The 16,078-nt window shown below is 43.3% G+C and overlaps 1 protein-coding gene across 1 annotated transcript; it reads right to left on the reverse strand.

The window, feature by feature from the left end:
- Positions 1 to 7,214: 7,214 nt before the first annotated feature.
- Positions 7,215 to 16,078, reverse strand: LOC106149520 (galectin-3-like; the record flags this gene model as incomplete). The annotated part of the gene is given in 2 exon segments (XM_013518591.1): positions 7,215 to 7,461; positions 15,601 to 16,078. A coding segment is annotated over 1 exon segment (215 nt), but the record flags the coding sequence as incomplete, so codon positions are not given.

The raw sequence follows: 16,078 nt of genomic DNA on the forward strand, positions 1-16,078 counted from the left end.
AAAGCCAGTGGCCTAAGTGGGGCTTCCTGTCACTCCACCGTGCACCTCTAAACGCAAACCTCAGTGGTCTGAAAGAGAGAGAAAGATAAAGATAGGGGGAAAGCCCAGCTAGGAAAACCCCAGGGCTGGAATTGGTCAGCCATGTAGAGACAGAAAGATGAGCCCGAAGGATCAAGACTTATCTAACGCTGCTTGACATGATTACAGAAGAAGGATTATGAACCAGAGTGAGTGGGGATGTATGCATCTGACCGTCAAGTCCTGGGATGCCTGCCAGATCACTGATTCCCCAAGAAAAGGAGAGAAGTGGGACCAGTGAGGAGAGAGAAGGCCGGGGTTCTATTCCTTACAGAACTGAAAAGAAAACATTTCTAAAGGTTATTTCTGCTTTATGAAAGTTAGTATGTCTACATGGATGATTGCATGATTCCAGTCTCCTACAGGTACATAGGCAGGGATATTGCTGCATAACTATGTCTGAGTTGAACTGTTGCCCTTGTGATTTTTTTTTTTCAGAATTGTTCCTGATTCTGGAGCCCTTCATAAACTCCCATCCAGGAGAAAAGGTTTTAGGTATGTCTTGGAAGTTATTGATTAGTTGTTCAGATAAACAGAAAGGAAGGAAAAGCATCAGGCAGACAGGCTATGTTGCGCTGTGGCAACAACTACAAATCTCAGTGGCTCAAAATTTCTGAAATTTCATCCATTCTTCTAGTCTGGCACAGGACAAGCCTCCATGGAGCCTCTCACGGGTCCAAGCTGATGGAGCAACCACCATCTTGGGGTTGCCAGGTGTGGTTGGTGTTTGCAGTGACTGCCCCATTATGTCACACTCCCTACTAGCACCACTACCATGTTCTCCTAGCTGTGAAGTTCCTCCTATGATGACTCATTCCATTCCACAGGAAGAATTCTGAAGTATCTCATGCCAACAACTGAGTGCGCTGCACAAGTGACAGGACCACAGCTCACTAATCATATGAACTGACACACAACATAACCCATCCACAGAGGTCTGTCAAGTGAAATCTTACATATTAGTCTAAGTTTTCCAGACAAGCAGCAAAGTCCCAAGACCTGAACTTATGAAGCTGGAGACCCAGGAAAGCTGATGGTATATTTCCTGTCCAAAGACCTGAGAACCAAGACAGTCAATGGCAGAAGTTCCAGTCCAAGTGCAAAGGCAGAAGACTGATGTCCCAGCTGGAAGACAAGCACGCAGAGAGAAAGAGTTCTGTCTTACTCAGCCTTTTATTCTATTCAGGGTTTCACCAGATTGGGTGTTGCCCACACACATGAGGAGGGCAATCTGCTGCACTCAGTCCACCAATTCAAATGCTCATCAGATCTAGGAAAACTCTCACAGGCAACACCCCAAGTTAATGTTTCACCAAATAGTGGACACCCCATGATAGGGTCCTGTTGACATATAAAATCAACTATCATGCTTACCATGTACTTAGAAAGGAGAAAGGCAAAAATATTGAGAGAGAAATATTGACTCCCACAGAGAGGTGGGAGGAAAGTGGAATTCTGTCCCATCAGAGCCTGTGGTGAGGGAATTATAATGACCAAAGGCATGCTAGAATCTCCCCCCATGTCTCATCCCACACATGGACAATAATACCTATCCCTCAGGCACTGGTTCCTCAAGATATTCTTCCAGCTCCAGTCCTTCATTTGTTCCTCACCGCCCACAGAATGAATCCAAATTCTTCGTGGTGTGGCCGTTGCAGCTGCTGCTCCAGTGTTGCCCACAGGAGGTTCAGACATGTTGAGTCATGCTAAGGAGCAGGTGGTGACAAATGCTCTCTTGGGGACTATAAGAAGGGAAACTGAGGGACCTCAGCAGATAAAAGTCAGAAGAGGAGAAACAAAACACACCCAGTCTTAGTCCACTACTGGTGCCTGGGTACAGCGCTGTGCTTCTCAGTGAGATGGGGTAATGCTGGGTTCCTAGGGAAGGAGACACAGTGCAAGGAACAAAAACCCATTTTTACAAAAGTAGAATTCCAAGAAGCCCAAGACAGCCTTGGTTTGGGGTGTGGGTAATACAAAGGGTGCAGAGAGAGACTGCTTTCTTTTCCTTCAGTGGGGAGCCAGCCAGGCATCTCCGCACTGGTATGTTATCGGGGTCAGCAAAGCAGATGTGGGCCCAGCTGAACAGCCTCCTTAGTACAGTGTGGTTTGGGCAGATATGAGCAGGAGATGGCACTGGGGACTTTGATAACCAAAGAAGTCCCAATGCCTTGGCACTTTGGTGAGTGTGAGGCGCATGGAGCCCCCGTGCCAATGGAAAGATGGAGCAAGTGAGGAAGAAAACAGGCACATCCAGCTCATGGTTAGAGAATCAGGTACCTGCGCTCGGGGAGGACTCGCTCTGAGGATGCTCGGAGTAATTAGCTCGCCCATTCAATAGCTGCTGGACACCTGCCATTTAAGTGCTAAATAAAATGGACAAAGTCCCTGACATTACAGAGCTTAATTCAGTGGGAAAGACTGACAAAAATCAACATGACACACAGGTAATTTCAAGTAGTGGCAGGTGCCACACAAAAATAAAAACAGGTATGCATTTATATACTTTTTGTATAATTTATTGGGGAGAGACTTTATAGTCCTTCAGTTGTGGATTAGAATATAGTTGCGTTGCTATAATCCTACTTCTAGGTTGTTGTATTTGGGAGACCCTCAAGGCCATCTATAATATCGGCAGAGCTTTCAGAGTCCATAGGCTTTGCCTGTGCAGGATGGTAAGTCCTTAGTTCATAGAAAGAGAGAAATAGATGTCTGAGTCTGTGGATTAGGGTTGTTGTCATACAGAAGCTAACGTTATGGCAGCTAAAGGCACATGTATTTGAAACCTTGTCCAAGCTGGTATTGGTGTCTAAGGATCCACTGAGGGATAGCAGCAGGAATCTCAGCACAGATTCTCTCCATGACAACTGGAAGAAAAGCTTTGGGTATAAGAAGAACCCTCCTGGAAGAAGAAGGACCATGCCAATGGCAGGTGCCCACAGGAGAGGCCTGTGGAGTAGGGCTAGGAAGGTTATCAATGATCCATTCATTCAACTATTTATTAAATATTTATTAAGATCCTATTGTATAACATGTTCCATTCTTTGTATAGGGAATACAGGAATAAACTTTCAAATATCCTTCCCTTAGGAAGCTTAGATGCCACCAAGTCCCAGCCCAGAGAGCTACGTATTCCAATCCTAGCTGAGAACTACAGCAGGAACTAAGAACCATGCCTGGCTTCAGAGGCTGGCCAGCTATCCTAGGCAGTATCTGTCACTTTATGGGCCTACAAAGAGATAGGAGAACTTCATTTAGGTGAGATGATTGAGCAAGCACTGGGGATGAAGTTCTAGAACATCGCCAGAATTTGATTTCATTGACTTGGAGCAAGAACTGGAGTTGAAAGCACGTTAGCCATGGCTGATCAGGGTTGAGAGCAGCGGATGTCCACCCTGGCTCCTAAATATCAACATAGCTCAGCCAGCATACTGTGTAGCCAGCAGCCAAAGAGAAGGAGTAACAAATACGCTGGTCTATTTTGCTTTAGCCTCTTTCCTTACTCTCACTAGCACCACCCTCCTCAAAATCCATCAAAGTGTTGCTCCTTAGACTTGATGACTAAATTCTGCTTTTTTAGTTTCACCTCTGGCTGGTTGAATTTGGTTTATACTCATTCTCAGACTCTTTTGGCTTTTGACCATTTGAGGTAAAATTTTTGCCCTGAATATTTGTGGCTCTAAGCCTTCTTGTCTACCCACCTGGCTTGCATTCCTGGTCAAACCTGCATTAGCAACCTTTAGAAGAGGCCTTATCATTTTGCCATGAACCAGCGGCTCCAGGGGCAAGTCTGTTGCTATGGCAACATGGATGATCTAGCAGGCTCACGGCTGTCACTCTGCTTTAGAGGGATCAGGGAGGGGAACACCAGCCTCCTTGGGGGAGATAAGAGTCCTTGTGGGCCAATTATCAGAGGAGAGGGCAAAATGCCTCCCTCACCCGGCCCTAGCAGGCTCTGTGGCCCATAGTCCCTCCCCCTCCTGGGCTGCTTCTATTCCTGCCCCTGGAGAGATTTGGGGAGAATCCAGAGAAACTGCCAGGTTTTATTATGTAGCTTTGAACCTGCATGTTGATTCTCTAGAGAGGCCAAAGGGATGACATTTCTCCTTTCTTTCCTAGCCAAGGATGTAACAAGATGATACCCCCCCTTGCTGCAACCTAGTAATCCCTATGAGGAGATAACAAGGTTTATATCCTCAATGCAACTTGGAGACCAAATTGTGACTCTCATTTATGTTTGTACTGGTCAAGGTCTAAAATAGCCTCAACCTCCATGGCCACACAGTCAGTTGATTCGTTTCTTTCTGTCTCATCCTTCCATGCTTCCTCTCCTAATTCTCTTCCATTTTCACCTCTTGAGTCCTTTCTCCATAATTAGAAAATTTCCCTGTCTGGATAATTTCTTCTCTAATGCTTCCTCACATCCTGCCTCTTACCTTTGCTAAGCCTGGTGTCTTCTCCAGGTACTCGACTTTTCCTGCAGAACTCTCATGGGGCAAATGTTTTCTTATACCCTTTGCATTTCAGTTCAACAGGGTAGGTTGATATCTCTATGGGGAATACAATACATTATACATAATAGACAAATTAACTACCACTGGCTTTATTAAGTAAGGTTCATATTTCTTCACAGAATCAGAAACTTGACTGTAGATAACCCAGGAATTCATCCTCCTTTCACCGTCAGTGATTTCAGCCACCCCCTCTCACAGAAACTCCACTGGCATTGTTACTAACTATAGGTATGGCTTCAATCTAGAATGTCTCCCCAAACTCTCGTGTTTTCAGAAATGGGACTTGTAGAAGGTGATTGGATACTGAGAATTCTAATGCTAAGATCATACTCTGATGGCATTTCAGGGATGTAATCAAAACTTAGGGAGTAAGGCCTATTTGAAGGGAGTGGGTCATGGAGCCATGACCTTAGGAGCTATATGTAATCCTTGGCTCCTTCCTCTCTCATTTTGCTTCCAGCTACCATGAGTTGAGCGCTTTCCTCTAGTATGCCCTTCTGTTGTGGCATGACTATGGATGAAAACCTCTGAACTCATGAGCCAAAATAAATCTTTCCTCCTCTAAATTGATTTTCTCAGGTGTTTGGTCACAGCAATGAAAACCTAATGCATGTATGATGCTGTTCCTCCAAAATTGCTCCACTGAACACTTCTCTGCTTAGCTACTCTCACCTTCTTTCAGGTGTTTATTCAGTTGGTTTCATACCAATTTTTCTTCACATCATTGGCATTGGCTGTTCTCTGCTGTTTCTCAACCCATCATCCTTCCCCTTTCATGACTTCCCTTATCATCCAGCTTGACTTTCACAGGCAGAATTTCTACAGTTCTTCTTTGCCCTACATGTCTCTATTCTCCTAGACTCACGTGTCCCTCTGTCAATTCCATTTGTCTAAGCTCTATACCTGGATGAATCCAGTTGTTTTTCTGGGCCTGTATCCAAGACACTGAAGATTATCCAATGGGGCAGGTTGATTTCACTATAAGTTCACAGTCATTAACCTCAAATGGGTCCTCATACTGAACATACACTTTTTCACAGTTCTCATTTTCTCATGCAACTGTCTCTAACCTTTCTCCTTTCTTCAAGCCTACAGCCCTACTCTCCTCTTCTTTGAGCAAATGACCTCCTCATACTATGTTAAAGAGAGAATAGGTGGGGTGAGGGTGTAGCTCAGTGGTAGAGTACTTGCCTATATGCATAAGGCCCTAGTTTAATCCCCAGCACAGGAACTCTCTTATCCTCCTAGGATATATTATGGGTCCTTCTCTTCTGGTCTACTAGCAGGACTGTCCCATCTCCCGTCTAAGATGTCCACTCCTAGTTTCCAAGAATCTTACATTATCTCTTATTTCTTCTCTTCCTCTTGAATACTTAATCTTTTTCTCTCATTTGAAACACTCTCATTTTTAAATTAATATCTATAGATATCTCTCCTTTAAAAAAGTAAAACAGTAATCATAATTGTTATAAAATGTCCCCCAAATCTTATGTGTTGAAGGCTTGGTCCTCAATGCAGCAGTGTTCAAAGTTGGGGCACTTGGGAAATGATTGGATCATGAGGGTTCTCACCTCACCTCATAAATACATTTGTCCATTGATTGATTCGTAGCAAAGTGGGATTTGGGAGGGGCTTGGTTATAAAGGTGAGCTCTTTGTTTGTATTTCCAAGCTGCTGTGAAGTAAAGAAATTCACTCCACCATGTACTCTCCACCATGATGTTCCACCTTGCCACAGGCCCACAGGCAATGGAGCCAAGTAACCATGGACTGAAACCTCTGAAACCACAAGTCAAAATAAACCTTTCCTCCCTTTAACTTGTTCTTCTCAGGTATTTTTTTTTTTTTTACTATGATGGAAAGTTGACTTACACAATAATCTACCTCCAGCAGCTACTTGATCTCTCTCCTAAGTTGATGGGTCAAATTCTCTGGAGAACTGTCTATAATTTTGTCTCAGTTTTCATAATTTATCTTCCTCAATTCATATTATGCTAGCTTCCAGTTACACATAGCATCTCTTGCTGGAATTATGAATTACTTTTACGTCAAAGCCAAGCTCTCACTCTTTTCCTTACTTGACTATCCCATACTCTTTCAAACACTGTTTCTCCTGGTTTATGAGCCAGCTTTCCCCTGGTTCTCTTCCCACATCTCTGGCTGCCGTTTTTCTCTTCTTTGCAAACTCATCTGACTCTACATGGTCAGTGGAAAGGGCCTCTAGATTTGTTTTAACAATTTTTTTCCTTCATTTAATACTTTCTTTCTCATTAAATATACATGTATCACAAGTCTATATCTTCAATTCAGAGTTCTCTGATCTCTTGATATGTAATTCACTTCCAACCTAACATATTTTCTTGTATCTATGAAAGTAACCTGTATTAACTATTGCTTTATGACAAATTTTTGCAAAACTTTACCCTTAAAACCACAAACATAGCTGGGTGTGGTGGCGTATGCCGGTAATCCCAGCACTGAGGAGGCTGAGGCAGGAGGATTGTTGTGAGTTTGAGACCAGCCTGGGATACAAAGTGAGCTCAAGGCCAGCCTGAGCTGCGTAGCGAGACCCTGTCTCAAAAAGACAAACAAACAAACAAACAAACTAAAACACCACAAACATTTATTATCTCATATTTTCCATGGATCAGGAATCCAGGGATGGCAAAGCCACACACTCATGCTGAGTCTCTTGGGAGGCTGCAAACAGGGTGCTGGTGAGGGCTGCACTCATCTTCAGGCTCGGATGGAGGGGGATCCACTTCAAAGTCCACTGTGGCTATGGGTGGGTCCTTGCTGGCTGTTGTTCAGAGAGACCAGTTTTTTATCAGGGAATCTTTACATAGGGCAACTTGCAGCATGGCAGCTTGCTGATGTGGGGACAGAGAGAGAAGCAAGGGAGGAGGGCAAGGAGAGCTTAGGACATACTTAGGCTCAATTTACAATTTACAATTGTCAATTTACAATTTGTGGTCCCCAACAGGATGGAAGCCACAGTGTCTTTGTAATCTAATCTCAGAAGCAACATCCCATCACTTTTGCCTTATTGGAGAAGCACAGCACTGAGCCCAGTCACACACAGAGTGTGCCTATAAAGAGCGAGGGATCACTGAGGGTCCTGGTACAGGCCATCACATCCCCTCACTGGTATCACTATATCCAAAATTAAACTCTCGCTCTACCTCTCCATCACCACTTCCCTACAACCAAAACACCTCCGCTCCCAGTTTTTTTTCTTTTCCCCCCAGGTTTTCTTTGTTAGTGATCGACACCTCCATTGATCTCGTTCTGCAACCCAGAAATCTAGGAATCTTCCTAGACTATCTCTTCACCCTTGTCCTCCATATCTGATCACCACTTAGTTCTGCTAATTTAATTTCAAATATCATTCCCATTGGTCCACTTATCTCTATCACAACCATTGTCAGGCATCACGTCCTGCTTGGATTGCCAACTTTTTGTGCCTCGCCTGTCTACTCTGACTACTTCTTCTCCAGTCAATGTTCTAAGTTGCAAGGTGATCTCTTCATGTAAGTCTACTTGTGTCATCATTCTTTTTTATGTATTTATTCAGACAGTGCGGGGTTGAACCCAGGGCCTCATATGTGCTAGGCTCGATCACTCAGCCACGTTCCTACACCTGTCTGAAAGCATTCAATAACTTTTCACTTCCTACTGGACAAAGACAAATTTCTTAATAACATGTACTGTTCTACAAGGTCTGGTCCCTGTCCACTTTCCAGTTTGACCTCACACAGAAGTCCCCATTTCTTCTTCTCTTCAGGGATGCTGGCTTTCTGTCCTATTAGACATACATCCATATGCTGTTCCTTCCTAAAACATTTTTCCTTCATTTTTGTCTAGTTAATTTCTATTTAACTTTCAGCACTCAGATTGATCATTGCTTTCATGGGGAATCTCCCCTCCAGAATGCATAGACTCATGTCCTTCTCTATCAAAGCTTTTGTCATTGTTGTGACTATATCAATTTGTGGTATTATTTGTATGTCTCTTCTATATATTTTTAGTGCTGTCAGCTCCAAATTGTATCTCTTATATCGCTAGCACTTAAAACATATTACATGATAGATGCACAATAAACATATATTAAGAAAATGGAGTTTTTTTGGCTACAACTCTACCCACACAGATGCAGTGAAAGGTCTACCAAATTTGACCTGGTGGGACATTTGCACTAGTATGTGATTAGATTCTACCTGCTTGCCCAGAATCCTGGCATGCTCCATGTTCCAGATTCAGAAAGGTTTCATTATAGACTTAATGGATGAACTGACCCAGACACCACTGATCTCTGTCACCAGATTGACCTTTGTATTCAATTGGAGTCAAAGTATTACAGCACATCAGGTTATACCTTCTTGCTTACTAGACTGTGCTGGGTGGGGTTTGTCCTGAATTGGCTACTGGAGCTTGTTAGGGAAGGGAGCATTAGCTTTTTTTTCATTATTAGGAGGCAGTGCTTCTGAGTTCACTGAAGGACATAGGACTCCCTCCTTATCCTGTTTCTTCTTTCCTTGGAAATGCCACAGCCCACTGGTCATGGGGGATGTTGGTTTGGTCTTCTAGTCTCGTTCTTAGTGGCCTGTAAGTGTGGGGAACTCAGGCTCTGCCAGAGCCATGATAGACTTACTGTGGTACAGATAAGAGAATATCTTACTTCTGCTCCTCTCATCTACTGATTTGTCCCAGAGGTCAGTCAGGACTTCTGGAACCTCCAATCCTGAGGCAGCTACAGTATTGTTTAAGAAGAAAAGGCAGTGGAACTGAACATGAGCTCTCAGTTAGACGAGCTTAAGTAGTTCCAGATGTGCCCCTGCACTGCTTCTGTTGCTCATGAGTGGAATCCTCAGCAACTGTAAAGAAGAGGAGCTAAAAGCATGCCTGGATGACGGCTCAGCGAACTTCCCAGCTTAGCCTAAATCTGACTAATCCTTTCACCACCATTATGAAAACAATCTTGATTTTTAAGATGAGAAATTTAAGTGTTGTATTAAAGTAGCAAGAATGGTGCTCAGTGGTGGAGTGGTCTCAAGTTTGATCTCCAACACTGAAAACTAAAAGACCAGAAAAACTGTGTCTCTTCCTGTTATATGTGTGCCCATGTGCAGGCCAGGAAAGGGACCTTTACCAGGAACTGACTCCCCTGAGTTTGGACTTCTTAGTTTCCAGAACAGAGAAATGCATTTCTGTTATTTAAACTATCTGGTCTATGGGACTTTGTTATGACAGCTTGAACTAAGACACACACCAAGTACCTTGTTCTTCCACATAATCACAACTCCTCCAATCACCTGGGCCAGTAGATCCTCAACTCCTTCATCTTAACACATTCCCCGCTTAATTTGCAACATTCTTTCCGAGACATAATTTTTATACTCAGTCCACAAATCCACATATCACAGCTGTAGTCAAGAGGTGCCCTCCCTTCTCTCCTGACTCCTGGAACATCAACCACTCAGTGTAGTCCTGCTAACAAGATGCCTGGGCCAGCTGGGGCTGCTGTGATGAGCAAGACAGACAGTGAGTTCAAGTTGGAGCATCGTGAGTATGAAGAGACTGAGAAAGTCCTCTTTGAGCTGAAGTAAAGGGGGGCTAAGAGCAGCCAGAGTAGAACAGAAGATGAGTGTAGAGCCCGCCTAAGTAAAGGCCAGAGCAGAGGAAAGGAGCTGAGAACCAAGTGAACGTACCCTGGGGAAGGCAAGTGGAGAGCCACTGCTTTCATCAAATCGTTTGCAATCAAATCTAGATTAGCTAAGTCTCATTTGCCTGCTTAAAACCTAAGAGCAGTTCTGCTCCTGTTTTTTCTATTTTTTTGCTGACCATCTTGATTGGCTGACAGCAACTGTTTCAGAGACTAAGGAGAAGAAATGAAAGAAGGTGGACATTAAGCTGGTAACATTCATTTCTTGTTAATAGCCCTGGGAACAGGCATAATGGTGAGAATGTTGGGCAATGAGTTAAAAATAGTAATAGAAAATACTGTTATGTAAAGGATGCAGTAATTGATTTGTGCACTACTATTCCTCAGTGCTACCGAGAGCAAAGGGTTGACAGCATTATTTGTTTTTATTGCTTAGGATTTAAACTTTAGATTTAGTAAAGAGTGGAACCCAAACTAGCTTTGCTATGTCTAGTAGGTGGGGATAAATTTGATCATGTTACATTTTGTTTATTATTTCAATCTGTCAAGATATTTCGTGTAATATCAAAGTTTCATGTGTAATTCCAGTGTATTTTCCATGCTTTCCTGCTTTATCTAAGTGAAGTGGGTATATAAGGAAATATAGGAGAATGCCTCTAAAACTAAGAAATAATCCCCAGAGAATCAAAGTATTTAATAAGTAACAATTGTAACATTAACCTATATGAGATATAATCTGTCCTAGCAGATGAGTCATAATCTGTAAGTAATAGATGATGGAGATAAGACTCTTGACTACTTAATAATAAAAAATTGCATAACTCAAAACTGATATTCTTTCTCAGCAGAAAGTTCTGAAGCTACACTTGGTTACCAGACATGTTCACAGAGCAGAACCCTCACAGGCACAAGCTGTAGGGCTACTCAGGTGAGTCAGACCTCCGAGAGCAGCTGGTCAGTTGGGCTGTGACAGTCAGCACAGCAAACTCAAAGTAGCAGATCTGCCGCCTCAGATCTGACAGTTTGCTGTTGTTGGGGAGTGTGGACCCAGCATAGGCAGATTTTCCTAGAGTACAGCAGTAACAGTGTAAGCTCCAAACAAAACAAACTGGGCTTGGAGATGTGCCAAGGGATAAAGCACTTGCCTAGCATGACCAATGCCCCGGGTTCAATCCCCAGCACTGTAGAAAAATAAAAAAGAAACAAAACAAAGAGAACAAGAAAAAATGGTTTTAGACCATCAGGAGTCGCTGGTCTGAAGCAAACAATAAAGGCATTGGACAGTAATTACTCCTCCATGTATCCGCTGATGGGACCAACAGACCACAACATCTGCCCTGCCCTGTCACAAGGGAGGGGCGTTCTCCTGTGGGTCAGTCTGAGTGAACACTCCCTGCTTACCCAGCTCCCTTCACTTTATTTTATTTTTGCTTTCTTTTGTTTTTTTGTCTTTTTGAGACAGGGTCTCGCTATACAGCTCAAGCTGGCCTTGAACTCACTTTGTAGCCCAGGCTGGCCTCGAATTCCCAACAATCCTCCTGCCTCAGCCTCCCTAGTGCTGGGATTACAGGCGTGCGCCTTTATGCCTAGCAGTGCGCCACTAGGCCCGGCACTTTAATTTATGGTCATCAAACTTGTGTAAGCTGATCCAGACACACAGATCTTAAAGCTAGCAACAATGTGAACTGAGAGAGGAGATGTTCTTATTTCAGTTCCTAGAAAAGGATTTGTATCAACAAATCAGCATTCTGATTTCCTACTGAATGTTTAGCATTTGTCTGCCTTGGAGAGCTTCAACCGCTCTGGGTTAGCTGACAGACTGATTCTGTTGCTAAAAAGCTCTGTAGGTGAGCCCGATTAAGGGTAGTGGCTTATTGGTTTGCTCCCTCTAGAAACCAACCAGGCGGCTTTCTTTTTGTGATTGTGGCAGACACCATTATGCAAGATGACGTTAAATCTTTAGCTTTAGCATTGGTTCAGTTTCGATTTAAATTCTTTTATCCTTTGATTTCATCTACTTCTTACTTTTTCATGTGGCTAGTAGAAAATTTAAACATATATACAGTGTTTTGGCTAGCAATATAGTTTTAGTGGTCATGGTTGCTTGAGAGTCTCAATGTTTGCATTTTTTCATTTCTAAAAGCATAAAGACTATAAAAACTGGACAACTCAGTTTGGATGAAACACTCTAAAGTTAATATCCACCCTCCAAAGTCATTCACATTCTTCTTTGTCTTTAAGAGGCTAAAAGAAAGGGGAGCATTTGCATTTTTGAAATAAAAGTAGGCATAAGATGATACATGTACATGTAATGAGGATGTAAGAAAAATTAAAAGTAAACACGACTTCCTGTAGACAGTCTGTTAACAAAACACAGTAATATATACACCTGGACAAGCATCAACCCCATGAGGAAACCCAGCAACTTTAATTACTTCACCTACAGGCACTACACTGAGAATTATTTCTTTCCAGTTGAGTGGAAGCATGCTGCTATGGTATAGCAAGCCGTCATGAGTTTTATTTCTCTTATGCCAGAACTGGCTCACTTTTATACATTATATAAATGGTAATACATGTAGTATACTGACAACAGCAATGAGCACAGGTTTTAGAGTCCGAGTGATCTGCGTTTGATTCTGGCTTTGCTGCTTTTTAACTCATGGGTCTGGGCCCAGCAGTTGCACCTCTGGAACGCCCCCTGCTAATCTGTAAAATAGAAATAGTAGAGCCCTGGCACTCAGCGGACCAACACCCTGCCTTTGCTCTCAGCCATTCTTCACTGTTGGTTTTGAAATCGGCTCTGCAAATATGATTGTGTCTCTGCTTTTGCCAAAGAAATGTTATTTTTCACTTTAAACTTCATGAAAAAAATGTTGGGGGAAATCACTGACCTAGGTATTTGATGTTTGTCCTCTGTAGTTTGTGGAAATCACGGGAGAATTTACATCATGGGCTGTAGTTTATCAAATGTGTCCATGGTTGATAAGGAGAGACAGCTAGTTAGGAAATACTTGCATAGACTATGTGTAGGGAAATGTTATGTATGTTTTTATTGCAGACCAAATAGATGGAGAGGAAGCTAGGCATGGGCTATTGTAAAGGACTTTACTCTAGAGCACAAAACTGGCCCCAGCTGTGAGGCACTCCTTGCAGAATGCTGAAAACCAAGGCAGTTGGGGGGTTCCTGGTGCTAGGTAATCTTTAAGAAGTAGTTGGATGTAATTCAAGAAAAGTGTCAGCTTTTAAACACCTGTCATCCAGTGATGGAGACCACTATGAAGCAGACCTAAGCAGGACTTAATCAATTGGCTTTTCATGTTCACTTGTGTCCAAGGCCTAGAATCCTTGTCTGGAAATGGCGTACTCATAGTAAGTGAACCTCTGTGAGTCACTGATCCCTACTAAAACCTGTAATGGCAGATGAAACTGGAAAGCCTCAAAGGATAAGACAAATATCACAGCCAAGGACACCTGGATCCGCTCTCAACTAGATAGACTATAGCCTCAATCATCTCACTCCCAGATGGATTAATTTAATACCTTACTTGGAGAAGTCCTTGAGTGATTCCATCCTTTTTGAGTACTCCCCTCCCTTCTTCTGATAACCAAATAAATACAGCCCCCCAGAGAAGGTCTTGGTCTTAGCCCTGAGAAAATCTCGAATTCTGGGAGATGGCTCTGATCCTCCTGGAGCCGTGAAATCATTCCATTTGCCTCTTTTTATTTAGCCTTCACCATATACTTGTTCAGGAGATTTCAGATCTGATCAGTCTGCAACAACTAGGGGATATTATTGACCAGATAATCAGGTGTGGTGGCACACTCCTGCTGAGGCATGAAGATTGTCAGTTTGAACCCAGTCTGGGTAACTTAGTGACTTAGCGAGACTGTCTCAAAATAAAAAAAAAAAAAAAAAAAAAAATTAAAGGGCTGAGGATGTAGCTCAATATGAAGGCCATGGGCTCAGTATCTAGTACTGAAAAAATGAAAGAAAATATAAAAATTTTAATTAAAAAACACATGCCTGGCAACCCTCAAAAGATTCACACCAGATTCTGAATTGCAGAGTGAGATCCTGATCCTGTGTCAAAAAAAAAAAAAAAAAAAAAAGACTAAGTACTTCAAAAGTGTTTTGATTGGAGATCTCTGTGTACACCAGGGGAAGAATTCAGGATATATCACACACTGGAGTAGGGGTTTTGCTGGGTAGCATCATAAGGTATCCCTAAAGTACCCCCAATAATGCAATAGTTGATCTATCTACACATTCCCCCGGCCCAACTGCACACCTACTGTCCATTCCACAAGCCAACATTTTTGGAATGCCCACCATGTGCCAGGTCCCATGCTGGGTACCTGAGCTACAACAATGAATAAATCTACTCTTAGTAATGTGCATCAGGGTGTTGAGCATAGGAAACTGACATTGATATAGAAAATAGGGCATAGCTTAGACTGGCTGGGAAGGGAGGTGTGAACGCACCCTTAGACACTAGTGCAAAACAATTCTCAGGACCACATATGTGGATTTCTTGCGAGAACTCCACGTGTGGAATGAATAAAAAGACAAGGCACCATGATCGAGCCACTTTATGTCAGCCCACCCCGTATTCTCTAAGGTGTGCCTTTATTTTTCCTATTTACTTTATTTTTACTAGGCCCAAATTCACTCTGCAGATTGAGTTTCTCTTTTACCCTTCATTTTAAATTTCTCCTCTTTAATTTAATTTCTCAAGTAAATGTGAAACTTTGCCACCGTTTTTGCTTGTTTTATTCCAATTCTTTGAGACTGGAAAGAACCTAGAAACTATCTCCAGAAGAGACTCCAGCACCTCAAAACCCGCTATCAAAATGAAAATGGTGAAACTTTGTCACACCCGCGAGATTACCTTCACTTTTTGGTATGGATGATAATTTTCCTGACAAAGACGGATATAAATTTTTTTAAAAAACAAACACTGTGCTTTTTCTAAAGCAAGTGAGTTAGCTTTGATAGGTGCGTGCATCACAAGGGGGAAGTTGTATCTAGGGTATCAGAAGAGAAATCCTTGTGGCAAGGTGGGAAAGGAGGTTAGGAAATGTCTCCTAAGGGGAAGGTAACCCTTCTCTAGAAGTACTTGCTCCAGCTGAATAAGCCAAAAACTACAGTCCTGACTCAGCCTCAAGAGGGAAGAATCAGTCTCCGTCACATTGCCATTGCCATGTCTCCCTCCTTCTTTGAACTCTCCCTAGTGTACTTGAAGCAGAGGAAAGTCATATTCACACCGAACGAGTTTCCTGAGCACCTGTGTCCCAGGTGTTTGCAAAGCCTTCAGGTGAGATTTTGCCTGCGCCATTTACAGACCTGTGATCAGGAGTCTCGGACATTTCCCAAGCGGTGGGGAACCTGACACAATCAGGCCAGGGGCAGGTTGGGCATCCAGTATTTCCAATCCAAGCACAGGAGTACGGATCAGAAACTTGAGCTCAGGCTGCAATAGGTTCAAGTCCCGACTAGCTTCGCGGCTTTGAACAAGTCACCGAACCTCCCTAAACAGACTCAATTTCTCCATGTATACAGAGGGTGGCTAAAACCTTGCAAGGTTTGTTGTGAGCAGATTCCGACTGTCAAGATCCCGGCTGGAAGCGAAGGCCACATAAATGGCAGCCATCATTCTTGGCCAAGTGGGGGCGCATCATCCGGGCGGGCCTCCCGCGGGGTCCCCCAGGACAGGCCGGGCCGTCGCCGCCTCCGGGCTGCGGTTTCCCTGCGCTCGCGGCAGGTGGCCCAGTGCCTGGGTGCCCACGCCCCGCGGCGAGCCAGGAGCGCGGGCTGGCTGGAC

The sequence above is a fragment of the Chinchilla lanigera genome, unplaced genomic scaffold (assembly GCF_000276665.1).
Source record: "Chinchilla lanigera isolate Chin_1 unplaced genomic scaffold, ChiLan1.0 scaffold00047, whole genome shotgun sequence".
Lineage (NCBI taxonomy): Eukaryota > Metazoa > Chordata > Mammalia > Rodentia > Chinchillidae > Chinchilla > Chinchilla lanigera.